The 27,883-nt window shown below is 38.7% G+C and overlaps 2 protein-coding genes across 7 annotated transcripts; both read left to right on the forward strand.

Moving 5' to 3' along the window:
- Nucleotides 1-313: 313 nt before the first annotated feature.
- Nucleotides 314-22,032, forward strand: Pkc53E (Protein C kinase 53E). Of its 6 annotated transcripts, none has more exons than XM_070284100.1 (15): nt 314-420; nt 2,068-2,533; nt 3,628-3,654; nt 7,409-7,440; nt 7,503-7,582; nt 8,835-8,949; nt 16,467-16,595; nt 17,599-17,755; nt 17,817-18,165; nt 18,228-18,401; nt 18,465-18,556; nt 18,626-18,827; nt 18,890-19,078; nt 19,138-19,278; nt 19,346-22,032. In XM_070284100.1, exons 2-15 carry the CDS (start codon nt 2,322-2,324, stop codon nt 19,496-19,498), a joined length of 2,052 nt encoding a protein of 683 aa, XP_070140201.1. In that variant the 5' UTR covers nt 314-420; nt 2,068-2,321; the 3' UTR covers nt 19,499-22,032. The 6 variants fall into 6 exon arrangements, with proteins under 6 accessions (XP_070140201.1, XP_070140203.1, XP_070140200.1 ...); XM_070284102.1 differs by having other exon boundaries at nt 319-416; XM_070284099.1 differs by lacking the exon at nt 314-420 and adding an exon at nt 464-846.
- Nucleotides 21,788-27,876, forward strand: LOC108076149 (putative G-protein coupled receptor F59B2.13). Its single transcript, XM_070284410.1, has 4 exons — nt 21,788-21,824; nt 22,670-23,300; nt 23,367-23,538; nt 27,235-27,876. Exons 1-4 carry the CDS (start codon nt 21,788-21,790, stop codon nt 27,874-27,876), a joined length of 1,482 nt encoding a protein of 493 aa, XP_070140511.1.
- The last annotated feature ends 7 nt before the right edge of the window (nt 27,877-27,883 follow it).

A 27,883-nucleotide genomic window follows, 5' to 3' on the forward strand; every position in this document is an offset into this window, starting at 1 on the left:
GTGTCTGCGAACGAGGCCCAAAAACCGGCTATCTGGCTGGCCCGTAGTCGTCGCAATCGCAGCCATTTAACAAGTTTCGTTCAGTCGAATCAATTAGCGGCCAAAAGCGCTGACGATCGGATCGATTGAGCGATTTGAGCGTCATCAGAGAGCTGGATCGGTGGGGCTATATAGCTATGACTATATGGTCATGCCTGCTTATGTTAATCAGCTGACTCTGACAGCTAACAGGGCTGTTAGCTAACAGGCGCCCGAAAGCTCGCTATGGATTCTTGGCGCTCCGGGAAAAGGCAGTCGTTGGTCAGAACGCGTTTGTGACTCGAGCGAAGCGCACGTGGCCGGGAAATCAAAACACACATTGAGCCGTCGAAGGATAGGCCAAAAGCTGGGGAAAAAACTGCCCCTACAAAGAGTGTGTGAGTGCGTGAAAATCTTGTGTAACCTGGAGAAAAGCCATCAAACGAGAGCGAGAGAGAGTGCTGGGAAATTCACCACGACCCTTGGACTTGGTTTTCCGCTCGTGTGAAAATATTCGCATGCTCACTACGTTTCGGTTCGCCCGCCAAGGCAGTTGGTTTCCTTAAAAAATCATATTCAGTGCGTGTTTTTGTGCAGTGTAGTTCTACAATCAGAATCAGAGCCACCAAAGCACAAGTCATCGGTCAAAAAGTAAACAAAATGAATGTAACATGCGGTGTCACAAGTGCTTGAAACTAGAAAGTTTACGATCCTAATGGCAGTTAACCTGAAGGAATTCTAATAATAATATCCCCTCGTAACAATAACAAAAAAGCGGTCATAACTATACAAGCCATTAAGCATAAAAAAAAAAACGGGCATAAAAACGTGAGGGTTTGGAATAGAAAAATAAAAAGCGAGCACCAGTAACTGTTGCTTGTCGCACACGAACACATTCATAATCGCAATCGCAATCACATTCGCATTCGCAGTTGTACAGAGTTACACACATGTCCTTTGTAGGCTTGTTGTGTATGCAACACTGTCCTCGGATTGTGGCTTCAATCAATGCGAATGTTGTAGGTTTTGCATGCCTATACAGGGTAGCAAAGGAGAGGATTTTATTTAGAAATAATTACAATGTAATTTTAAAAATATAAATTAAATTTCCAGAATTAAAACTTAAAGAAAATAATATAAATTAGAGGTAAAACTGAATTTAAAAATTTTGGGAACAGTTTTAAAATTAATAAAGTCTACGAATTAACGCTTAATGATTACTTATTAAGGTTCTTGCTATTGTATATTAAATTTTAAATTAAAAATTTTGATTTAAACTACTTAATTCATTAGCATTCAAAAACCCAATCAAAACCCATTTAGAATTTCCTCAAGGTTGGATAAAAACAAACCTACGACAACAGTGCGTATGAGTAATATATTGAATATAGTTATAGTTCTACTTTATTTTCAATGCCTTTTAAATAATACAATTTAATTTCGTTTTTAAACAAAATTCACAAATTAATTTGCCAAAAATTCATGAGGTACAAACAATTCGAATTCGTATTCTCAGCCACCTGCACAGGTGAGAGCAGTGGCCAGCAAGAACGTGTCTGTTGGCAAAACACACAAAAATTGGCGTTGCAAAAATTTCAATAAACCAATAACAAAAACAAAGAAAACAAAAACAAAACAAGTTGAAATTGTATAAAAATTATTTCGTTTGCACACGAGTTTGTACCGACAAGCTGGGGGAAAAAAAATTAAATTTAATTATTCGCAATTTATTATTTTGCTGCCATGTTAAGCCCTTTGAACAATTCTCTTTCTCTTGTATAATTAACTGTCGCCGCATTAAAACGAATGCTAATTATGAGCTTGTTTGCCCGTCGCCCGGTGACATTTGTTTGATATTTTTTTTGTTTAATTACCGAATCGAAAACGATGCAAAACGCGAGTGAATATAATAATAATTAAATAAACGCACAGCGACGGCATGTGATTAATAAAATTATGCAAATCGTTTTGCGCAAGCGAGATTTTAAAAGTCCAGTTTCATCATAATTTGTTTCTCTTTTGTTTCGTTTCGTTTATTAACCATGTTAGATGGCATTTAAGGCCTAATAAAAACCAGGCCGAGAGCAAAAACCGAAAATCAATAAACACAGAAAGCCAGGGTGAGCGAGAGCACGTAACAAAGTCAAATGCGGCAACAACAAGTGAGCAAGTTAAAGAACCTTTGCGATTTGTGAACGCTGCAAAATACTCGACGCGCAACAAGAAAAAGAACACTTATTTACAACACTCACCCCCGCGAGAAACCCAAAAACGAAAAAAATAAATCACCCAAAATAATAATAATGTCGGAGAGCAGCGACAACAACGGGGATCGGGATGCCCAGCAGCAGGCAGGTGGGGCCGAGGGGGAGGCCATGGGCGAGAACAAGATGAAGTCCCGCCTCCGCAAGGGAGCGCTCAAAAAGAAGAACGTCTTCAATGTCAAGGATCATTGCTTCATTGCCCGGTTCTTCAAGCAGCCCACCTTCTGCTCCCACTGCAAGGACTTTATTTGGTGAGTATCCCCAACCAACCAACCAGCCTGACCACCTGCCCACCTGCCGTCTATAGCATAACATATGTATCTGGCCTGGCCCTTGTCCATGTTCCATGCCCATTCCCACCCCACCCCATCCATCCGGCGGCGGCGGCACTTGTGGGTCTACACAAGCATGGCCAGCAATGCGTCGGCCACATAACATCAGTGGCCCAGAATCGATAAATGTATATTGACAAGGCGAAGCAACTGGGCAACAAAAGAAGCACACAACACAAATAAAAGAAGGATAGTGAAAGAAAAATAAAGCCATGACTTGAACAGTGATCCGCCTTGAATCACCAATGCTTAGTAAATACTACTAGGGAAAGCGATTTTTCTAGGGGAAAGTGATTTTTCTAGGGGAAAGTGATTTTTCTAGGGGAAAGTGATTTTCTTTGAGTTATTTTGAATGAATTTGTAGCAACAGTTATTTTATTTTTGTAAAGACTGAAAGTTACCTTCCTTAAAATAATAATAAATCGAAAAATCAGTGAAATAAATGCATTCATTTTTGTTCTATAATTTCTAAAATTTCTCTAAGAAATTCATTTCTATTGAGAGATCACTGTATTAAGTCTAGAATTTCCCCTGAACAACATTGTTGCTTCAACTGTTCAGGGAAGTTCAACATAAGGTTACAACAATAACAGAAATTACGGGAAAAAAGCCAACAGAAAACAAAGGCTAACCTGTGTAATATTTAATTTAGTTAAGGCTGCCGAAATCTGTCTTAATCCATTGTTGCTCCCTAAGCAAAAACAAACAGAAAACCCTCGCAAAAAAAAAAAATAAAGAAAAAGAAAACAAAATCAAGAAAAGCGAAGCTGAAATTATGTCGACACAGGTCGGGTAACCTGTTTACTTTTGGTAGTCCTGGGAGCCGGGTCCCAGTAGTCACTTCCTGGCCTCGCAGCTTCCCTGCGGATTATAAATCAATTTCATGCGCATTAAATTCGCCAGACCCCCACTCCACCCCCTCAAAAGTAACCAATCGGAGCATTAACTTCCTGCTTCAGGACCCATATCCATTTTGAAGATACGATTTTTGAACAGAATTTCGATTTTTACAGCGGTTATCAGTCGGGATATGCATGGATGTAGGTATTTTCAAAAATATATTTGGTATTACTTTTCATGGTGTGCTTGGGGTAATGCTTGAAAATCATGGTTATGTGGAATCACAAGTAATTTTCATGTATAGAGAAATCATTTTGGGGCTTTAAAATATGTAGAAAATGTAATTTTTAAACTAAACTAAGGCCTAACTATTGCTTCTCCAAAAATAGGATTTTAAATTGTACCTTTTCATACCTTCACATTTTTCTCAGTGCATCTAAAGTAGCAGAAATATGCTTATTGAATTTCCATCAAAGAAAATTAGACTGTGCTCTCTTGCCCACACAAATTAATTAATTCGCCACTTAATATTCATAGTCAGAGATGCCCTCACCCCATCCCCCTCACACATACCAACCACAGAGACATTTTGACGAGCAATTTCAGTGATATTAATTCATATTTAATAAACAAACACACACACTCCGTTGCTCTGCAAAGTGTCATAATGCCAGGGCGTTGCGTTGACAATTTAAAGCCAACGACTAATGAATGATATGAAACTCTCGAGCAGCACAAATCCAAGGCAATTTATTAAGCTTGTCTCTTCATGACTTTCGTCATCGTGGCCGCCGCTGTTGCTGCTGCTATTTAGGCTCTTTAGCTAATTGTCGGCGAAAACATTTTGGCAATAATTAAATTAATTGCTGTTTAAAATGCGCCACCAGACGCCAGCATCATCGATCTATGCCCATAGACGGCCGGAAGACAAAGCTCTAAAATCGACGACAAAATTTTGGTATCCAACGACCCAAAAATAAAACGAGCATTAAGCCAGCACAAAAAAAATGTTTTAAAAAATTTGCCTCGACTTGGAGATACCCTGTACTTACTAAGTAAAATATGTGGCATACCTAAAAGGCTTAGGTTTGCATAATTTTTAACTTATTTAAAGATCTTTAAAAAGTTCTGGAGTCTTTGGAGTATTTGTTTGTTTTTAAATACAAAAATAAAATCAATAATTAATAAAGAATACTTTATTCTAATGCATATTTAATGGCTTCCAATATACCCCACCTCCAAGTGGTATTAATCAAAAGCCAAGTAGCTGGGTACTGCATCATTATTACACGTAATTAACGCGCTTTGACAGCAATACCAGCAAACAGGCAGCAGCAGCAACAGCAGCAACCAAGCAACAAAAAAAAACAAACTCCAAACAACAGACACCCCACTTTCGGCCACGCCCATTTTTGGGGGCTGCAGCTAATTAACAACTTTAGCCACAGTTACACTGTTACAGTATAACACCGGCTCGGCTTCGACTTTTAATTAATAGTGCGGGGCCTTTGGGGGGGCCACACGCACAAACACAAAACCCACGGCGAAACGCGCGTTGCAAAAAGGCGTTGCAGGCACGTATTTTAGCCAACTGAGGGTGCTAAGTGGGGTGTGGCTGGGTGAGGGGGGGAGGGGAGTGTGGAGTGGGCGTCCTTAAGGGAGGCGTCGATGCGGTGGCAAAGTGTCGCCCGCCGACTTCGTTTGCGGCAGGTGAGCAGGTGAAACATTTGCCATGTTTACGGCACGTCATTTGCATAATAGCGCGGAAACCGAAAAGGTCACGATGGAAATTCCAGGTAGAAATTCGTAATACCCTGGAATGGATGAATCAGTCAGTCAGTCATTTTTGGGAATTATAAATAGTTGGGCTTTAGGAAGAATAGAAACTTTAAATAATAATAATAGAAGATCAAGAGCTGGAGGTTTTAAACTTAGAGTCTTAAAAGAAAATTCGTTTCTATTGCAGTTTTAACTTCTATGTAGCCTCCTTCTTAAGCATTTTACTTTATTTTTAAAGGAATTATAATGAACTTATACTCCATTATGAATTAAAAATCATAAAGGATTTAAAACTATATTTGTTTAGTTTTTGTTTTCAAAGATATATATTCTTTATGTTATAAAACACCCTTATATAAATGATAGCTTAAGTTGTTTTTTTTTAATTAAACACAAACTAAACCCCTAATTCCATATACCCTAAAAAAACTACCCCAACTTTCAGCAAAGTTCAAGTTTTCTAAATAATAGGTACGAACTAATTAGGCTTCTGTTTGTGAAATGAATATTTGGGTTGACTTGGTGAACCTCTAACAAGAAGCAATTCATTTGCTCTAATTTAGTTTAATTAAAATACAAATTTGTAAATGAAATCCTCAAAATTAAAACTATAAAATATGTGGGTCAATTCTGGCTTTTTTGTTCTATCCCTTTTTCGCTTAGCTTGTTTAATTAATTAACTTAAATTGCAAACATTCTTAACCCCAGCTCTCTTTGTCCTTTAATAGTTTTTTTTTGCAGCAGCTTTTTTCACTCAGTTTTTTATACTCTATGAATTCCGTTGTTGCTGCTGGAAAATATGCGCTTAATTAAAAATTGAAATGCATAAAAAAGGATGCAGTGAATAAATATTTTTTCGTGGGCAGCCGAGGGAAGTGTAGACACAAAAGGGGAGAAAATGAAATCATAGTATAACTGCAGGCGCGGGAAAATTGCTTTTTCACTTCATTTGATGGGCAAACAGAAAAGAGGGCAAAAAGCACCAGAAAACAGATGGAAAAACAGCGAAAAGCCACGAACAGACAACCTGGCCAAACAAAGGAATTAAATTTAAATGGGTAAAATGGCAAATACGGGCGAAGCATTATGAAACGACGTCGTTGGCAGCGCTAACAAATCGCCCCGATTTGTGTGAATTGTCCAAATTGGTAACAAGCTAATCGGTTTAACTTTTGCGCTGGCTTAAAGGACTGCAACGTATACTCAACTTGACTAAAATACTTTTTAATATATATATATTATACAAGTATATATGGTATAAGCGTTGTGCATGTGAATAATTTGCCATGTCCCAAATTGCAGCTGAAAGGGTTTAGGGGGAAAAGTGGTTTGTGGTCAAGTCATTTACGGTCGAAAGGGGTGAGAAAAGGCCGAGAGCAGGTCACGTAAACCCGGCATTTTAGCCCCACAACAGGTTCTGGCCATTAACCAGTGGCCCGGAATGAGGCTTTGCCTCCGGAATGGCTTTAAGTTTTCTAGTTTTTTTAGTTTAAGTATGCAAATGCTCGTACTCGGGTGTGGTTTTTGAAGGCACAGCATTATGCAGGCCTAGAAACTGTGTTTAAAATAAATTTAAGAATATTTATAGGAGCCATTTTGTTGATTACTTTTGTAGAGTGAAGCTTATTGTAAGTTATTCCATTTGTTTTGTAAAATTTAATTTATTTTCGACATGATTTAATGGTTGTTGTAATTAAACAATAATGTCATAAAATGGTATATTTATTTTGCCATAACATTCAACACTTTTACTGAGATCTTTTACTTTATTTTATGAAATATTCGTGCAGTTCTTAGTAAATATTATTATTAATTTTATTCATTATTATATTCCTTTTACTCTCTTTAAAATTATAATTTAATTTGAAGGATTCCCCGTACTGTACCCCAGTCTTGTGGCATTTTTATTCCCTGAATAGCATTTTAATAAGTTGACATTAAAACGTGGCCTACTGCTGTGGGGCTTCGCATATTGTAATTCCCGCCCATTTCTCATATTGATTAATTTTAAAAGGCCCGCGGGACCTGCGATTGGGTCTCCTTCCATTCGCCATAGCATATTGATCAATGGCGATTTAAATATTTATGCTAATTGCCGTCATGACAACAATCGCTCTTGGGCCGAATGCAAATTGACGCTCTATTCCCCTTTGATTTACATATTTTTTTTTGCAGGGGCTTCGGGAAGCAGGGATTCCAGTGCCAAGGTAAGGACATTGCCAGCTCCGTGACGAATTATCAGCCAATTTATAGTATTCTCCGCCTCCAGTTTGCTCCTATGTGGTGCACAAGCGATGCCACGAGTACGTCACCTTCATCTGTCCGGGCAAGGATAAGGGCATCGATTCGGTAAGTGTGCACCCACACACACACACTACATACTCTGAGTTATGTTAAATAGGATATTCCGGATAAACTACTACATATGAAAGTGCATTTCCATGTGCGAGATATGGCAGGAGAAGGGTAGGGGTCTGGGATTCTGGGACCTATTTGCATTGCTTTTAGTCTTTGTGGGCTCTGTCAAATTAAACTGTCATTTGGATTTTCGGTTATGCTGGGCCCTGTCCGTCCCCCCAGTGTCCCAGCTGTCATGTCCTCGTCCTCGTCGTGGTTCTTGCCTTTCCTGCTCGCCTGTCAACTTTGCTTTGCCAGCTAAGCAGCAGACTCTCTTCTGGGTTGCTAAAAATGCGAGTCCCTTTCGTCCGTGAGCGCCCTTTGGGTTATGGAAAATGTCATTTGGATTTTTCCGCATACAGCAAGTTCCCCACATTCTGTGTATTTATTCATGCCGCCTGTCCGAGCCACAATGTTGTGAGAAGGCAAAATATGGCAGCCGAGGAATATAAATATATTTATAGAGAAGAAAGTCTCGGATGGATTGGCTTTTAAGGCAGCAAATAAAGTAGTTTTTCAGGCTTTCAATAGAAAAATATGCTAAGGAAAGTGAGACGTTGGTAAGGGGAACATAAAACTGAATATTAAAACAGAAAAATCGTATCCCATTCTTAGTTCTGCTCCTTGTTTATATATTTATGACAATGAAAAATATAATAAACTAAAGTCTTGTTTGAGGAAAATATTTCTAAAGCCAAAACAAGTCTCTGATGAAATTACTTCCAAGAGAGGAATAAAGAACAGAACCCAACTCAGTACCCTCCCCTGCAGCTCGCTTATGGAAAGTGCATAAAAGATTTGCAAATGAAGTTAAGTAGATTGTTCAACACACTTTGTAGGCTTAAGTAGAGTTTTTCTTTGTCATTTTGCTTATTGTTTTCAGTGCAAAATTAGAACCAAGAACTTGTTAATTTTGTCATTGTGCTCTGTTTATTTACCATGAACCAAAATTTGTACTTTGTATTCTTTTCCATGTGTGCATCCACCAAAAAAATAATAATAAAATCAAACCAAAAACTCAATTCGCTGTCCAACTCACGCTGTCACCAAAAACCACGCACCAACAAAAAAATCAAAATAAAAACCAACCACAACAAACAAAATCGAATACGAAATTGAAATTGAAATTGAAATTGAAATTGTTGCCACCACAAAAACTGAAAAAAATATATATATATTTGTATAAAAATGAATGAAATAAAAGGACTCACCAAAAACTCAACACAATTTTGAGCCATTCACATACGCAGGACCCACGTTCTGCGATCATTGTGGTTCCCTGCTGTATGGCATTTACCACCAGGGTCTCAAATGCTCAGGTAACCCGTCAACCCCTTAAAGTTAGTCCCCTAACCCCCCGTAACAAAAAACCTGAAACCCTTTTCCTTCTTGCTCAGCTTCTATTCTGCTATCTCTCTAACCACCAAAGTTTTTTTTATTCGCTTCTCTCTTTCACTTAACTTTTAATCCTTTTCCGACAAAACCCCAACTGACAGTGTAAATAATGATGATAATGTTTGTGAGCCTGTGTTGTGCGAGTGTGTGTGTGTGCAAGTGTGTGTGTCTGTGTGGGAATTAAATTTTAAACGCAATTTGACCTGGTCAACAGCGGCGGCAGCAACAGCAACAACAGTAAAGAAAGCAACATGGAGAAAGTTTCTCTTGCAGGCCCGAAAAGTTAATTATTTAAATTGTTGTACATACATCTATGTATATATATAAGTATGTGTGTGTGTATATGCAGGCCGCACCTTTGTAAATATGTCAATACACCTACTTTTTTTCGTATCCTGTTTGCCTGCTCTCCTCATTTAACCCACAACCGAACCAAACCGAAGCTCCCAGCACTGAAAGTTTTCTCCTCCTTGTGGCACGTGTAGCAGCAGCAGCAGCTTTTCCACTTTTCCGCTTTTCCCTACCCCCCCCCCAAAGCCTACCAATTCATTTGCATAATTATGCACATGCCGGGGATACATGGTGGGGCTGAGAACTAAGTTGCCAAACAATGCTTGTCATTTGTTCAGACATTTTTGTGCGGCCAGCCTCCGATATAAATATAATTTTAAATGTGTTTTTCGGGCTGCAGATAAAAAGTTTTAAGGGTCGAGGCCTTGGGGCTGTTGCAATTGCGGGAATATTTTTGTGTTAAAATTGTTATCCCTTCTGGAAGTTGGGTAATAAATTAGGAAGATTAACATTAAATGAGAGGGTTAAACTTTTTAGAAAATAATACTTAATAATATTAATTTATTTATTTATTTATTTAATGCTAACTAATAGTTATAAACTAAAAGTTAACAAAGGTTAATGAGCAATGGCTACCGAGGCCCTCCGCTCTTAATAATATTAAATATATTTATAATATAAAAGAACTCTTTAGATAAATGATATGTGATATATTTCTACATAAAGGATTAACTTTTCATACCTGTTTGCTCCTCTCAATTTCCCTCAAAAACACTCTAGCCACAACTCTTACCACTTAATTAACTAGTTTCTTTCGGGTCCTTGAGCTGTATTTTTGGGACTGTGTCCTCTTAAGCAAACTGTAACTACTGTTGCCAGTTTTCCAAGTGGCTTGGCAGGAAGAGAAGGCGGGGCACAGGACATCCATGGCAACGGGCTTAATTAGAGCGAGTCAAGTGTAAACACCAAATGCAGAGGCAATAAGAGAGCATTCTGCGAATTGGAAACTCGCCTGTCACCGCCAACTGTGATGCTAATGTGTGCATGTGTGTCCATGGCAACCTTGTCGCTCAAATTTGCCTACAAACCCCCCAGTTTCCAGATCTTTTCCTTATCAATTACACACGCACACACACTGACTCGCTCTGTTGGCTTTTCGCCCCACTCCAGACTTTTCCCGAAGTGTGTGACATACAATCTGGCCCCCAATAAGCCTAAATGTTGCCATTGTCAGTTGTATTTGAGTATTCGTGCGACATCTTCGGCACTTTATTGCCGCCCTTGTGCATCAAATCGGATCAAATGTATTGCGACAGGTGTGGTCTTGTGTAGGCAAATCAATTTCAGCTTTAGCTTAGCTTCACACCTGAGGAGGAAAGACCGAAATTTGATTGCCTTCTTTGTGCCAGTGTCAGTAATTTGTGCTCCGGGCGGAAATTGAAAACAAATGCAGTTAGTACCATAAAAAAAGTAAAATGCTATCAGATGTCAGACCCCCGGCCTGATAGCCAGATATGACCGCATTCAGGACCCCAAACAGACAGACGCCTCGCTTATCTGGGTTGTCGGTATAAATGACATGGCAATTTATATTTGCCACCCTCCCTGCCGGTTCCTCATTTATTATCGGGCATCAGTTGTTAATATGCTTGGCATATTATAGTGTGTATGTATATATTGCGGTTGTTTTATGTACCAGAAATTACATTCAATGGATGTAAATGGATGTAAATGGAGTAATGGAGCCTGCCAGCTAGATGATGGCATTTTTCTGGCCATTTTGTGGGCCACGAATTTGCTAGGTGACAGCCAGGGACGCATGGAATGCTGTGATAAATTCGCGCTGCAAATATTTTTTCAAATTTCTTTCGCCCCCGGTTCGTCCTGTGTGTGTGTGGCACGTGGCAAAAAATAAGTAGGCTTCAAATGAGGGGCGGAAAATGAAATTCTATCTCTACCTATATGTGGGTGCATGTGTGTTTGTGGTTGGAGAGATTTATTTGGGAAAAATACATATCAAAGGTGGAAGTATGTTTACGGGGCCGATACTGTGGCGTTGCGATAAGAAAAACGGTTGAAATATACACAGCTGAACTCCAGCAGCAGCTGAACTTTTGGCCGAATTTTTTTCGTGTTAATCGCGGTAAATTGGTTTTAGAGATAATCAAGAAAAAATATATAATATTAAACAGAAGCTGTAGCATTAATTCATAATTTATTCATAACACCAGGGATCCTTTGAGGAGGCTTAAGACACGTGAACTAACAAACAGTTTTCAATGAAATTAAAGCCTAAAATTCTTCTTTTTATACCCTTGAAAGGATATTATAATTTCAGTTAGAAGTTTGCAACGCAGTGAAGGAGACGTTTCCGACCCCATAAACCATATATATTCTTGATCAGCATCAACATGCGAATCTTTCTAGACATGTCCGGAAGAAATCGATTTTTTGGCCATTTTTGCAAAATTTCATAAGGGGTTACATCATTAAAATTTTTGATTTTGATAAAAAATTGAATTTTCAAAATTTTTAAATGAAGTATGCAGATTTATTAACTATAGAAAGTCTTGCACAGAACAGTTTTCCGATTTAAAATTAATGCTCTTTTGGCCGAGTTATGATATTTTTAATTTAAAAAAATCAAGAAGTTTTTTAATATAAAAAATTCGATTTTATAATACAAAATAATATTTTTCAAAGTCAAGGAATCATTTTCGACCCCATAAACCATATATATTCTTGATCAGCATCAACAGGGGAATCTTTCTAGATATGTCAGAAAGAAATCGATTTTTTGGCCATTTTTGCGAAATTTCATAAGGGGTTACATCATTAAAATTAGCAAAAATGACCAAAAATTTTGATTTCTTAAAATTTCAAATTTGGTATGCAGTTTTTTTAAATTAATAAAAACTAACACAAAACTGCTTTCCGAATCGAAATTAATGCATTTTTGGCTTAGTAATGATATATTTTAATTGTTACCTGCAAGGGTATACAAATTTTGGCTGGCCAAAGTTAGCTTTCTTTCTTGTTTTCAACTCAAAGTCTACTTTTTGTAGGCCACTTTGCCTTGCCCTTTTAACTGAAAATTCCACAAAGGAAATTCCACGAGGATCTCGTTTCGAGTGTCAACACCTGTGGCTATCCAGGGTCAGTTTCACTCAAAGGCGATACCAATTGGAGGCCGCCCGCATATACAACCGTGTTTACCTTCAATGCGATTGCATTTTATCCAAACAAATGCCCCCCAAAAAACCCCACCCACTCGTATGGCCTTGAGCATGCCCGCCAAAGTATGCAACAACTTTTTCGTTCCTCCACCAACGCCGCCGCCAAGGTCGCGCATGTGTTTGTATGTTTGCTTTCCGCTGGTGTTTGTCTTTTGGTAGCAGAAGGATATTAATGGCTGAGCAGCTGTTGAACCTTGGCAGAGACAAACAACAAATTGTCGGCCGCCCACCTCCCCCCCCAAAAAAAAAAATACATACATAAGGACGAAGGCAACTACTCAGTGGATGCTCATGCAGGCGCATAATGCTATCAAATGTCCTTGCTTACAGCGCTACCCCCCTTACAACATCCCTTTCCCGCGCCAACTAACACAACAATCGAAAACTTGGTTATGTGGGTGAAAAATTATGGCTCCTTTCATACACTGCTGCCGAAAAGTATATGCACCCACATAGGTCACAAGACACAGGTCCTTAAGCAACCGGAAAAGTTGCTAGCCAATGTCATGTATGCACTTTGGGAAATATTAAGAGGGAGTTAGGGTTCTTTTAATACAAAATAAATGTAATAAATCTAAAACGGGATAGAAAAATAATAAATTCAAATAAAATAAAATAATATAAATATAAAAAAAAAAAACTGTAGACAAAAGAATAAGCTTAATGAAGCAAATATTGTTAATCTTCCAGCGTAACATAGCTTTTATTTTCCTCTTTTATTTTATGCAACCGCCCAAAAGTAGGCTACTTAGGATAGCAACTCAGTCCCGGGTATCTCATAGTCAGTTCTCTTAATTTTGCCCATTTTTCGTAGCCTCGTGGCTTGTGTCTCTGAGTGCCAGAGTTCCTTGAAAGGGATTAGGCAGCGATTGTCTAGGCGACCTTCGCCAGGGCATCAGTAGCAGCAAAAAAGAAAAACCCTTTACCCCAGCCACCCATCTCCACACGTGTGTGGGTGTATGTGTAAACACACTCCCTACTAACACACTGTGACAGCAGCAGCATCCTCTCTCATTGCCATTTGATTTCGCTGTCTGTGACATGTGACGTCCAACTTGCAACTCAATTAACGTCCCGTTTATTTCATTAGCACGAAAGCAAAGTAACAGCAACGGAAAACATTTGCACATTGCATTGGCCAGTGGTAAAAAAAAAGGGGTGGAGTTTGATGGGGGCACGATTGCCCCCCGGAGGTCCTTAATTAGCTTATTTGATTGATTCACTTTTGAGCGCTGTCCCTTCAACTACATTAATTGGAATTCCACTAGGAAGGCAAAGTCCTTGAATACGGATTTATCTGAAGTGAAATTTAATGGTGTAAAATTCAACTTTCCTCTTAACTCATACTATTTTTTTATTAAATACTGTCTTTTTAGAACCATTAGTTTTTATTTAAATGAAATTAATAATACATTCAATAATATATGTAAGCACTCCCCGCATATTGTCGCCCATTTCGTGTCTCATTCTGTAATTGTTGCTGTACTCGTTTCTTGTTAATAATAATATTTTAGATACATAAACTATTAGCAACCCTCTTTTATACCTTATGCTATACCTATGCCCTGCGTTAATTTTCCATTAGTTTTCTCTTCCAATTTGAAATCGGGCAGGCGCATCAAATGCCCCACAAATGGCAGAATGTCGCCTTCCTGTCGCCGATGTTTTGCGATCACTGTGGGTCTCTTTTGCACGGCATCACGCACAAGGGTCTCAAGTGTCGAGGTAAAGTCTCCAACGAGTACATATATAGTCCTATATAGTCCTTAAATACCCTCACTATCTTGTGTTATTTGCGGTGCTGCGGCATATATGTACATACCATATATGTCCTCGCTCATTTGCATTTTTGGCGGCGATGCCGCAGAGTTTTTAGATTGTTGCAATTTACAATTAGCAGCGCTTTGTTACCGCTCAAGTGTGCACTTGTCGTTGTGTTTGTGTCGAGTGCGGGAGGTCTCTGTGTGTGTGTGTGTGTGTGAGTGTGTCTGCGAGTGTTGTGCACACTTGTGCGAATTGTTTGTTGTTTCGCTGACAAGTTTCCGTCCGCGTTTTCCCGCTTGCCCCTTTTTATTTGCCCAGTTAGTATTTTCCTTTCTTTTCATTTTCTGTTGACAGTCTTAAAAACTTGTTAATTTTCACGTTATATGTAGAGCGTAGTGCATGTGGAGCTACTTAATAAATGTTTGTTAATTTAAAATGCATATTAGATATACCTATATTTGCGTATTTTCCGTCCCTTCTTTACCTTTTTATGGGGGACACTAACTGGCTCTATTTAATGTCGGACTTGCCCAGTAATTTGCCTTTTGGCCAAAAACGTAATAATAAACAAATGCGTGGGTGCCCTTGTACTGCTCTCTCTCTCTCTGTTTTCTTTGAAAAATCTTTGAGTCCTTGAACCCTTTTAGAGCCGTAATTTAGTTCAAGTGCAAATAAAATGTAGTACAAAATATTCTAGAAAATTAATGAAGTTTAATGAACTTATAAAGGGTGTTTTAGGTTCTTCTAAAGGTTGAGATATTTTGAAGATAATATTTCTTATTAGGAGATATAATGAGTTCGTTTTTCAAAGGAAATAACTTCTTCAATAGGTGATAGATAGATGGACTCTTTTACGAAGTAAAACTAAAGAAGTTATTTAGTTATATAAAGCTTTAGATTACCATTAGTGCACCGCATCATTTTAAATAGGGTTAAAAGGTGGTTTAAGCTCACCACAGAATAAATAAAGAATGTACATATATAAAGTTGAGAGGTGTTGTAAACTCACCACAGAAGCTGCTTTTTGGGAATATTTTGTGGAGCTATGCAAGTTAAACTTTTCCCAAATCCACAAGACTGCAAAAATATCTGTTGATGTATGCCAAATGGAATGGGGAATATAAATACACACGGGCAGACAGAAATACATATGAATGAAAGGAATACTGTTGAAAAAGGAGGCCACATTATATGAGTACACACACACACACACAGTCATATATCCTGTGTGTTTGTTTTTCTCCGTTGTTTTTCTTTTATTTTTTATTTCGGTGTTGTTTTTTTTTTTGTACAATACCAAAGGAAAAAACCCTTTTTGCCTTTGTATACACATTTTTGCACATTCTGTGCTGACCAACGAGCCACAGGGGCCCCCGCAAGCGTAACTTAAATATCACGCATACGTAGCGAGGGCTGGAAACGGAAAGTAATTTTACACTTGACCAAAGCGGAATGTGGCGAAAGGAGAAGAACAATAGTTGGGGAAAGCGGATATGTGAAAGGAAACTGAAGCAATCAGCGCAAACAGGATAATGCCCATTGATGCTCGATGATGGCCGTTGATGCTGTTGCTGACGATGATGATGATGATGATGATGATGCTTTAATTGAAAACAAAACGTATTGCATGAAAATGAATCGCAATTTGATTTCAGCAAATAATTTCCAATCGAACGCTTGCCACTTGTCAGAGTCAGGAGCAGCCCAGGTCCTTTCACTCTTCCGCCGAGCAACAGTTTGTCAATTTCCGCTGCCAAGTCAGTAAAATTGAAAAGAAGATGGGGGGTTAGTTGGTTGGGTGGTGGCTTTATTTACCAATTGAATTGCCAGCAGCAGCGGATTAATCGCCTGCATTGCCCCACAGGTAAACATTAGTTATCAACATCCGACAAGGTAAGTACTGTACTTCACTTTGCTCTAAGCGTGTGTTTGTGCGAGTGTCCTGTTTGTGTGAGCAAGTGTACTTCACTTTGTGCGAGACTGTACCCATGTGAGTCCGTTTTCTGTTCCTCGTTTCAACATCCAACTCATGCCTCTCGTCAATCCCACTAACCTACTAGCTCTCTAACCCCCTTTAAGAACCCTTTTCAAAAGAGCCCAACGAAAATTGAATTTCAACCCCATTTTAAACACTTTTCCAACCCGTTTAGCATGTGACATGAACGTTCATGCCCGCTGCAAGGAGAATGTGCCCAGTCTGTGCGGATGCGATCACACGGAGCGGCGCGGCCGCATTAATCTGGAGATCAATGTCAAGGAGAATCTCTTAACTGTCCAGAGTAAGTGGCTCCCCAAAGACGGGCGAATACAATTTAAAGCCGCTTAAGCATTGTTACCAATTATGGTCTAAGTTCTTTATTTTGTTTCTTTTTTTTATTATTATTCTGTGGGCACGCCTTGGGGCCCGACAATGGTTGGCTCTTGTGGCCAGTGTTGTCAGAGCAGTCTTTAGAATAAGTAGCCTACGTTGAATGTGGGCAACGCTGGCTTTAGAAAGAGTATCTAAGCTTCAATGTTGCCAACCCTGTATTCAGAAAGAGCATCTAAGCTCCAGTTTGTTCCAGATTGGCTTTACATAATGCTGCCGGGCTCTTCGGAGTTACAAAAGTTATACAAATATTGGTTAAAATTATTAAATAATATACATCCTGTAAATTCCAAAAATTTTAAAACCCTTCCGACTTAAAAAAGCCAAGTGAGCAGCCCTGATTCAGGCAAAAAGTTTACAAAATGTACATATAAGTAAAACAGAAGGCAAGTGGAAAAAATTATGCCCCGGGAAGCCGCAAAGTTTCCCAAGCAACGCGCTTAAAATGTTACATCTTCGCAACAGTCTTTGCGCCTTTGTATTTCTTCGGCCTTCCATTGGCCGCCTCTCGTCTCGTCTCGATTCGTTTCGTTTCGTTTCCTGCAGCAGAAAAGTTGCAGGTCCTTTGGGCTCCTGGGGAAAATTGCTTACGATTTGCATTAATTCATTATGCGCGCTTAAGGAAATTCTCCGTATTCGTTCTCCTTCGTTAGCCGCAAATGCCACATAATGAATACCTAACTGGAATGGAGTTATTGCAGAACAAAGGAGTGTAGGATGGCAGGATGGCTGGATAAATGGATGGGTGTCCTCCAGGACACAATGCTTTGTTCATGCCCATGAGCATAGTTTGCGTAATTTCCATGGCAGCTGCTTTGTGCTAGGGATTTCCACTCACCTCGAATTGGCTTTAATTGACTGCTTATGCTTGCTCCACTCACAGACTTCAATCTGCATTGTCCTATTATTTTCAGTCAAGGAGGGTCGCAATCTCATACCCATGGACCCCAACGGACTTAGCGATCCTTATGTAAAGGTCAAGCTGATTCCAGACGACAAGGATCAGTCGAAGAAAAAGACTCGCACTATTAAGGCTTGCCTGAATCCCGTTTGGAATGAGACCATCAGCTAGTGAGTGGTTTAATTAGGAGTTATAGTGGTGATTTTAGCATAAATTTAAACCTTTTTCTAGTGACCTCAAGCCCGAGGATAAGGATCGACGCATCTTGATCGAGGTTTGGGACTGGGACCGCACCTCGCGCAATGACTTTATGGGCGCTTTATCCTTCGGCATCTCGGAGATCATCAAGAACCCCACCAACGGCTGGTTCAAGCTGCTCACCCAGGAGGAGGGCGAGTACTACAACGTGCCATGTGCGGATGACCAGCAGGATTTGCTGAAGCTCAAGCAAAAGCCATCGCAGAAGAAGCCGCTGGTGATGCGCAGCGACACCAATACGCACTCCTCGTCCAAGAAGGATATGATCCGGGCCACAGACTTTAATTTCATCAAAGTTCTGGGCAAGGGTTCGTTTGGCAAGGTTAGCTTGCAATCTATACACCTAAAATAGATTTTATAACATAAAACTATTCCCTATTAAAGGTCCTACTAGCCGAGCGTAAGGGCAGCGAGGAACTGTATGCCATCAAGATACTCAAAAAGGATGTGATTATCCAGGACGACGATGTCGAGTGTACCATGATCGAGAAACGTGTCCTGGCACTGGGCGAAAAGCCACCTTTCCTGGTCCAATTGCACTCCTGCTTTCAGACTATGGTGAGTCCAAGGGCGTTAAGAAGGCGATCAAAGAATCCAGAGTGAAGAATATCTACTTTCCAGGACCGTTTGTTCTTTGTGATGGAGTATGTGAATGGCGGCGATTTGATGTTCCAAATCCAACAGTTTGGCAAGTTCAAAGAACCGGTGGCTGTGTGAGTATTTCAAAGAGTTTACTTAGTTTACTTATCTCTAATCATCATTATTTTTCTTTTATTTTATAGATTCTATGCCGCTGAAATAGCGGCAGGACTTTTCTTTCTGCATAGCAAGGGTATCCTGTATCGGGATCTCAAGCTAGACAATGTCCTGTTGGATGCAGATGGGCATGTGAAGATAGCGGACTTTGGCATGTGTAAGGAAAATATTGTGGGTGACAAGACCACAAAAACCTTCTGCGGCACCCCGGACTACATAGCTCCCGAGGTGGGTTAATGTCCTTTTTTTAGCTAGAAAATAAACCAACTTTAATATTTATTTGCTTCCAGATCATTCTGTATCAACCTTATGGCAAATCGGTGGACTGGTGGGCCTATGGAGTCCTGCTTTATGAAATGTTAGTGGGCCAGCCGCCATTCGATGGCGAGGATGAGGAGGAGCTGTTTGCGGCCATCACCGATCACAATGTATCCTATCCGAAGAGCCTGAGCAAGGAGGCCAAAGAGGCCTGCAAGGGCGTAAGTATAACTTAAAAAATTATTTAAAATATTACGTTAATCATGAAATATCCTTGCAGTTCCTTACTAAGCAGCCTAATAAACGTTTAGGCTGTGGTTCCTCTGGCGAGGAGGATGTGCGTTTGCATCCCTTCTTCCGGCGCATTGATTGGGAGAAAATTGAAAACCGAGAAGTGCAGCCTCCGTTCAAACCGAAGATTGTAAGCCACTTTGAATTATATATAATTACATAAATCAATACCTATTTTATAATTATTATTCCACCAGAAACACCGCAAGGATGTGTCCAACTTTGACAAGCAGTTCACATCAGAGAAAACAGACTTGACGCCCACGGACAAGGTGTTCATGATGAACCTGGATCAGTCGGAATTCGTTGGCTTCTCCTACATGAATTCCGAATACGTTTTCGGTCCATAGATTCTTTAATCGGATCTAGTTTCCATGCTGCGAGTTGTGTCCTTTTAAGTCTATTTTGATATTAATTACTAACTACTTTGCAATGCGAAAAAAAAGACAACTTGTTATGTATACAATTAGCCTTTGTTGTTAAGTTTTATGTTTGATTTTTGCATATTACTTGTATCTATGTATGTATATTTATTGAATTGTTAAGTTTTGAGTTAATTGTAAGTGCTAGAAACTGTGAAACAGAGCTTTAGTTGTGGATTATTCGAATACTGTTCAAGGATCAAGTCTCACCCACCACCACTCACCTCAAGCCAAAGGAAAGCAATAAATATCATCATTTCAAAGTAACCATAGTCTGCGTAGAACTCTGATCGAAGCTGTCTTTCCACAATATAAACTTTAGCAAGCTTTAAACAATTGCATTTTCCATTTTCTCCCATTTTCCTTTTTCCATTTGGAAGTTAACTTTTTAGCCAACGTCTGAGTGTCTTTTGTGTAGAAAATTAATCGACTTTAATAGTTAAATATGGCGGGAATGTTGGCAAAGGCTTCCCCCAGCAGAGGATAGAAAAGGATTCTGGAGTTTTTTTTCGGGCCAGGTTCAAACGTCATTCGATTGTAGTGCTAGCCCCGGCATTATGATCAAATCGAAAACGCGTTTAGGTGAGTTCGCCGATGAGGGAGACATTAATAAGCTTAGCAGATCACTTACTCCTCGGTTAATCGTATTCAATACTTAGGCAGAAATATCATAGAACGAGTGTTTTTTAAATTCCATTAAAATTAAATATATATAAATACATATATGTGGGTGTGCGTGTAAATTAATTTTACATTTTATTTCGAAAAGCATTACAAAACACACGTATATATAGCACGACTATATATATAGCTGGCATAGAGTCTCAATGTACCATAACTAACAAATTGCATAGCAATAAGTTAAGCTTAGAAGATACTTAACACTAAAACTGTAATACTGTAATACTGTAAAACTGTAAAACTGTAAAACTAAAACTAAAAACTGTATAACTGTAAAACTAAAACTAAAAAACCGAAGAACGGTTCGCTCCCAATCAAGATGGGTTCTTGCGATGGAAACTTTAGTACCTTGACAGGAACCTAGCTGCTAACAACAACTACTGTTTAACTATGGGAAAAGACAATCTACTATAAGCATGTGAAACTATAGTCAAAGTATATAGCCTAGACCGATTTCCAAATTAGCGCCAGCCGAGCTAAGCTTTTGTGCCTCTCGTAGCTATCTTTCTCTCATAGAAGAAACCTTAAAAGAATTCACGCCAAACGAGGCTACAAAATTATTTATAGAACAATTATATTAAATTAAAAACAAAAAAAGGATAAAGATAGATGGGAGATGGGAGTATGTGTAGCCAAGCTAACTGCGTTGGGCACAACAGAGTAACTTAGCCATCATCTAAACGTGAATTGGTAAAGCTTAATCGTAGTTTGAACTAGTAAATTCGATAAATACTAATATTAAATACATCAAATTGTGTAACTCCGAACTTGAAGCATTTAAAACGTTTAATTTAACTCTCTCCAATTTGAAATCAAAACGTAAACTAAGCCAACCAAGAGTAGATCAAAAGTACTCGCGATGAGTGCATTTCACAACCACGATGAGTAGCACTTAAGGTTCAAACCGGAACACCGAGTACTCCGGTAATGAAATTTGCTCGTACTTTTAACAATTAAATGTAATACTTAATTAATATATATCTATAGATGTATATGTGTGTGTGTCTGAATTACTTTAATGAATTTTATGGCAAATAAATGAACGAGAAAGGGAGTAAAACATATTTCAAGTCTGTTCCAATATTGCAAATATTACAATTTGAGGAAAATAAATTAATTTTTATTATCGAACTATATACATATTGAAATTGCATATTGTTAGGACTTTAACAAGGCAAACTGTTTGGTTTAGAGTCGACATTTTTACAAAGCATATTTATGTAATTTTGATGATTTTCAAGGTCACTTTTTTAAACCAAAGTCTCATACGTATGTATTTTTATTGCATATTAACTTAGTACAAACTGAAAAATAAAAAAGGAAATATATATACACATATACATTATATTTATATCTACGAAATATCGATGTGAATTACTTAACAGATACGATATTCACCTAGAGATATATACGATACCATACGATATCGCTCGAGAGCCAGCGAAATCTTCCAAATAAAAAACCAAAAACTCTCGAACAAGAAAACCGAACAAGAACTAAACTAAAGAAACTATTTTTACGTCTGCAAAAATCACCATGAATCCGAATCTGAAACTGTATCTGAGGAGTCAGTGTAAGCTGTGTATGCATCAGCTATATACTTACATTTACGAGTACACACACACACACACACAGACCCCAACCGAATGTAATCTATAATTTATTGAGCCAAGCCAAACAAAGGGACAAACACAAATAAATCAAACAAACGGCTTTGGGCTCATCACTCACACAGACACAATACGAGTACCCCAAAGTAAATAAAAATACTACTAAATACATCTGAGTCTCCAAATCGGAAAATGTTTATCTATGGAATGCAGGATATCATTGAAGTATTGGGGGTTTTCGAGGGGATGATCCTTTTGAGTTAAAAAATCAAGTTATTTAAGAATCGTATTAGGAAAAACTGAATACTAGAGGTTTGAAATCTTCAAAAAAAGCCACCTAAAAGTATGCCTCAGATTTTAAAATAAAATTGTTTATCCTTTTATATTATTAAAAGTATCAATCATTAATTTATAATTAATACTTTTCTTCCTTAAAAATGTATACTTCAAATATCGTTCTCCCTTATATTCAGTTATTTTCAGAATCTGGGGTATTCATAATTCGAAAGGGTTCCAATTTGATCGTAAATTTGCAGAGCCCGGTTAGGTATGCAACCAGAAAGAGAATTCTAGGATGTCGGACCATATACTATATAGTATCGCAGATATACCTACAGACAGACAGACCTGGGGGAGAGGGCAGGCAATCCGCGATGTTGAGGTGGGTTTGCGTGGCGGCCTTATCATTGATTGCGTACAAATTAACATTTATGCGTCCGTTAGCGTTAGATAATCTTATCGTGAATTTGCAACAATTAGATAGACGTGTCCAGCAGTCGCTGCCAAATCATCCTCTCCAGTTAGTCAGTGAACAACATGGATAGTCATCGATTCGTTCCATCCATCAGGTACGCCGTGAATTTCACCAGGCCACCGGGCTGGCAGATGGGTCAGGAGGAATTCATGGAGCACAGCGACCTGTGCATCTTCCAGCGGCGACCACCAACGGTGGGGATCTTTGTCCTCTACGGTCTGGCCATTCCCACGCTGTCCGCCTTTGGTCTCTGCACGAATTTCATCAATGCCGTTGTTTTTATGAGACCCAAGATGACGCCATCGGCCTTTAGCTATCTGGCTGCTTTATCCTGCATGGACTGCATATCCTGCCTGCTGATCACTCTGACCGCTTTGTCACGAAGCTACTTTTACATGGATCCCGCCTGGAATGCCTATGACTACCAATGGCAAACGCCCCTCTTTGGCATCAGTACGGGAGCAGCGAATCTGATCCTGGCCTGCTTGAGTCTGGACCGTTTCAGCTATTTGTCCAGCTTTAGGAGAAATAATGGAGGAGCACCTCGCTTCTGCCGGCGCAAGGTGGCTCGCTATATGATCGCCATGGCCATTAGCATTTCCATAGTGGTTAATATGCCCTATTTTTTCGTGTTCTATGTGGGCGGTGATGGCAACTGCTATGTCACGGATTTTTACTACTCCAAGTGAGTAATGGAGATTGTAGATGACAAAGAACTCTTTAATATGAGATCTCTTTCTACTTCCCTTAGTTTTTACAAGGTTCAAAACTGGTTTACCTTTGCCCTTTTGGCCCTCCTGCCAGCCATATTCCTGCTGATTGGCAACACGGCCATTATTATAGCCTTTCGCAAATGGACAAAACAGAGTCGACGTTGTCATGCCGGTACTGGTGATAGTCGAACCACCGCCAAGCGATATCAGGTAACATTTAGACCATTTAAACCATTTTGGAAACTATATTAATAACAAGAAAGAAAGCTAACTTTGGCCAGCCAAAGTTTGTATACCTTTGCAGGTAACAATTAAAATATATCATAACTATGGCAAAAATGCATTAATTTCGATTCGGAAAGCAGTTTGGTGTTAGTTTTTATTAATTTAAAAAAACTGCATACCAAATTTAAAATTTTAAGAAATCAAAATTTTTTTCAATTTTTGAGAATTTTAATGATGTAACCCCTTATCGAATTTCGCAAAAATGGCCAAAAAATCGATTTCTTCCGGACATGTCTAGAAAGATTCCCCTGTTGATGCTGATCAAGAATATATATGGTTTATGGGGTCGGAAATGATTCCTTGACTAAGAAAAATATTATTTTGTATTATAAAATCTGATTTTTATACCCTTGCAGGGTATTATAATTTCAGTCAGAAGTTTGCAACGCAGTGAAGGAGACCTTTCCGACCCTATAAAGTATATATATTCTTGATCAGCATCAACAGCCGAGTCGATCTAGCCATGTCCGTCTGTCCGTCCGTCTGTCCGTCTGTCCGTTTCTACGCAAACTAGTCCCTCAGTTTTAAAGCTATCTGAATGAAACTTTGCATATAGTCTTCTATATAGTCTCACTGCTATATATGTCGGAACGGGCCGGATCGGACGACTATATCATATAGCTCCCATACAAATGATCGATAAATTTTTAGAAAAAAAATTATAACTAGCTGTTTTTCAACATTTTTTAGATATGGCCATTTTGTATTATCCGAAAAGTGCTTGTCAAACTGTAAAAGTTGAATCTCACTTGGACCAGTGCTTATCAAACTGTAATCTGAACTTCCGCCTAAAAGATGCCACGTTTTTAATAGAAAACCCCAAAAGTATGCTTTAATTTTTTAATAATGTTAATGAGCATCACAGGTGCAAGTGAGCAAACTTTTTCATTCAATTTGGCCGGTTTCCAGACTGGGGTAACAGGCGAACAGAAACCAGCAGCAAGCAACTGAAAACTGGTATAAACTGTTATAAAAACTTTTGGGCAAATATAATAATTGGTAGAAACTGTTATATTTCATTTTATGCATTTATACCTATTTGTTGCCGACAACAACAGCTTGATGGCAACAACAACCCCTTTACAACAACATCCCTGCAGCAGTCCATACAAATTTCTGAAATTTTCCATGCAAATTGCCCGTTTCCCAAATTGGGGTAACAGGCGAACAGAAACCAGCAGCAAGCAACTGAAAACTGGTATAAACTGTTATAAAAAGTCCAAGTTTCGAACCATTGATCTTGGAGTAAGCGAAGACTCAAACCAGATGTGACCATATTGTACATTTTTTGGCTAAAATGTGGCTTAAATGCACCTGGGCACACTGAATCTGACTTTGCATCAGTGATGCTCATCTATCTATTTTGTCCCAATAAAGAAATATAGCTAGATGGGCATCACTGCTATTACGCCTGATATATTGCCTCCCAATATTGCAAAATAGCTACATGAGCATCACTGATACAAAGTCTGATTTTATAGCCTCCCAATATTGCAATATAGCCAGATGAGCATCACTGCCATTAAGCCCGATTTTATAGCCTCCCAATATTGCAATATAGCTAGATGAGCATCACTGATGCAGATGAGCATCACTGATGGAAGTGAGCATCACTGATGCAGATGAGCATCACTGATGGAAGTGAGCATCACTGATGGAAGTGAGCATCACTGATGGAAGTGAGCATCACTGATGGAAGTGAGCATCACTGATGGAAGTGAGCATCACTGATGGAAGTGAGCATCACTGATGGAAGTGAGCATCACTGATGGAAGTGAGCATCACTGATGGTAGTGGTCATCACTGATGGAAGTGAGCATCACTGATGGAAGTGAGCATCACTGATGGAGATGAGCATCACTGATGCAAGTGAGCAAATTTTTTCATTCGATTTGGCCGCTTTCCAAACTGGGGTAACAGGCGAACAGAAACCAGCAGCAAACAACTGAAAACTGGTATAAACTGTTATAAAAACATTTGGGCAAAAATAATAATTGGTATAAACTGTTATATTTCATTTTATACATTTATACCTATTTGTTGCCGACAACAACAGCTTGATGGCAACAACAACCCCTTTACAACAACATCCCTGCAGCAGTCCATACAAATTTCTGAAATTTTCCATGCAAATTGCCCGTTTCCCAAATTGGGGTAACAGGCGAACAGAAATCAGCAGCAAGCAACTGAAAACTGGTATAAACTGTTATAAAAAGTCCAAGTTTCAAACCATTTCGGAGCCGGCGGAAGTAAGCGGAGACTCAAACCTTTTGAATCCAAATTTAGGTGTTATTTTACAACTGCACCTGGGCACACTGAAACTGATCGTCGTTAAATTCAAATTTGACAGTTAAATTCAAATTCAAATTTGGCAGTTAAAATATTTAAAAAAATTTTTTAAATTCTAAAAAAATTTTAAAAATCTCTAAATAAATTTAAAATATTAGAAAAAAATTTTAAATCTAATTTGAGACATGAGCTTCTGGTATTTTATCAGAATTTTGGTATAAATTTTATGAAAATCGGACGACTATATCTTATAGCTGCCATAGGAACGATATGGAAAGTAATAGACAAAATTATAACTTCGTTGTTTTTCAACGTATTTTCATTTACTTTAAGACATGAGCTTATTTCAGAATTTTGGTAACAATATTATGAAAATCGGACAACTATATCATATAGCTGCCATAGAAGCGATCCGTAGATGTAGAGAAAATGTAAAGCTGGGAATGTATAACTGTAACTTTCAAACTGTAAACATAATAAGTATAGGTAAAATGTTATGAAACTCTGTTTTGTGTCTGTTTTCGGCATTATAATTTATGATATAAATATGAAAACCAATCTGCAAGGGTATACAAACTTCGGCGTGCCGAAGTTAGCTTCCTTTCTTGTTTATATTAAAAAACTTCTTGATTTTTCTTAAATTAAAAATATCATAACTCGGCCAAAAGAACATTAATTTTAAATCGGAAAACAGTTCTGTGCAAGATTTTCTACAGTTAATAAATCTGCATACTTCATTTAAAAATTTTGAAAATTCAATTTTTTATCAAAATCAAAAATTTTAATGATGTAACCCCTTATAAAAGTTTGCAAAAATGGCAAAAAATCGATTTCTTCCTGACATATCTAGAAAGATTCCCCTGTTGATGCTGATCAAGAATATATATGGTTTATGGGGTCGAAAATGATTCCATCACTTAGAAAAATATTATTTTGTATTATAAAATCGGATTTTTTATATTAAAAAACTTCTTGATTTCTTTAAAAATTAAAAATATTATAACTCGGCCAAAAGAACATTAATTTTAAATCGGAAAACAGTTCTGTGCAAGATTTTCTACAGTTAATAAATCTGCATACTTCATTTAAAAATTTTGAAAATTCAATTTTTTATCAAAATCAAAAATTTTAATGATGTAACCCCTTATAAAAGTTTGCAAAAATGGCAAAAAATCGATTTCTTCCTGACATATCTAGAAAGATTCCCCTGTTGAAGCTGATCAAGAATATATATACTTTATAGGGTCGGAAACGTCTCCTTCACTGCGTTGCAAACTTCTGACTGAAATTATAATATCCTGCAAGGGTATAATAATATCTATATCTTTTTAGCACCAAATGAAACTGACCATTAGCATTGTGATTGTGATTACCCTGTACCTAATTGGAGAACTGCCAGCTCACATGACTTCCAGGAAGAGCTCGCTGAACCTGATCTTTGGCGGCGATACCAACAAGGTGGATGAGTCCTTCATGGAGCAGCTGGAGGTTATCTGCATAACGCTAAATGCCCTGCAGTTATCCCTGAATATCGTGGTATATGCTGTGATCAATCCTTCCTTCATGCCCGAGTTTTTCCTGCTCCTTAAAGCCACATCCGACGTGTGCTTTGGTCTGTGTTGTTTTCGGGCTCTGGTGCGGAGCTGGAGGCGCTGTCAGGCCCGAAGGCAGCAACAGGCCACGGCAGAGGAGCATGTGGTCAGCGGGGTGGCGCCCCAGCATCTGCCGGCGGACGAGGCCCTGCCCTGCGGTTGCGAGAGCTGGGCCAGTGACTCGGGCTGCAAGAATGATGCCCACTGCAAGACAGCTGTGGGAACCTTTACCATGGTCAAGGATTCTGTGCATGATGAGGAGGTCTTTTCCCACTGCGAGCCGGAGGTCTTCACCACAAGATCAAGCGCCTGCCTGCACGCTAAAGGACCCAATCCCGACGAGGAGTCTATCTTCAGTTCTAGCTTTATTATAATTACTTAATTACATT

This window comes from Drosophila kikkawai, chromosome 2R, assembly GCF_030179895.1.
Source record: "Drosophila kikkawai strain 14028-0561.14 chromosome 2R, DkikHiC1v2, whole genome shotgun sequence".
Lineage (NCBI taxonomy): Eukaryota > Metazoa > Arthropoda > Insecta > Diptera > Drosophilidae > Drosophila > Drosophila kikkawai.

Bases quoted from the DNA above. Each gene is read 5' to 3' on its own strand.
- Pkc53E (XM_070284100.1), top strand. From the start codon at position 2,322: ATGTCGGAGAGCAGCGACAACAACGGGGATCGGGATGCCCAGCAGCAG. The intron at 8,950-16,466 runs GTAACCCGTCAA...CAACCCGTTTAG, and splicing joins CCAGGGTCTCAAATGCTCAG to CATGTGACATGAACGTTCAT. The intron at 18,557-18,625 runs GTGAGTATTTCA...TTTATTTTATAG, and splicing joins TTCAAAGAACCGGTGGCTGT to ATTCTATGCCGCTGAAATAG.
- LOC108076149 (XM_070284410.1), top strand. From the start codon at position 21,788: ATGAATCCGAATCTGAAACTGTATCTGAGGAGTCAGT. The intron at 21,825-22,669 runs GTAAGCTGTGTA...CCAGTTAGTCAG, and splicing joins ACTGTATCTGAGGAGTCAGT to TGAACAACATGGATAGTCAT. The intron at 23,539-27,234 runs GTAACATTTAGA...ATATCTTTTTAG, and splicing joins CCACCGCCAAGCGATATCAG to CACCAAATGAAACTGACCAT.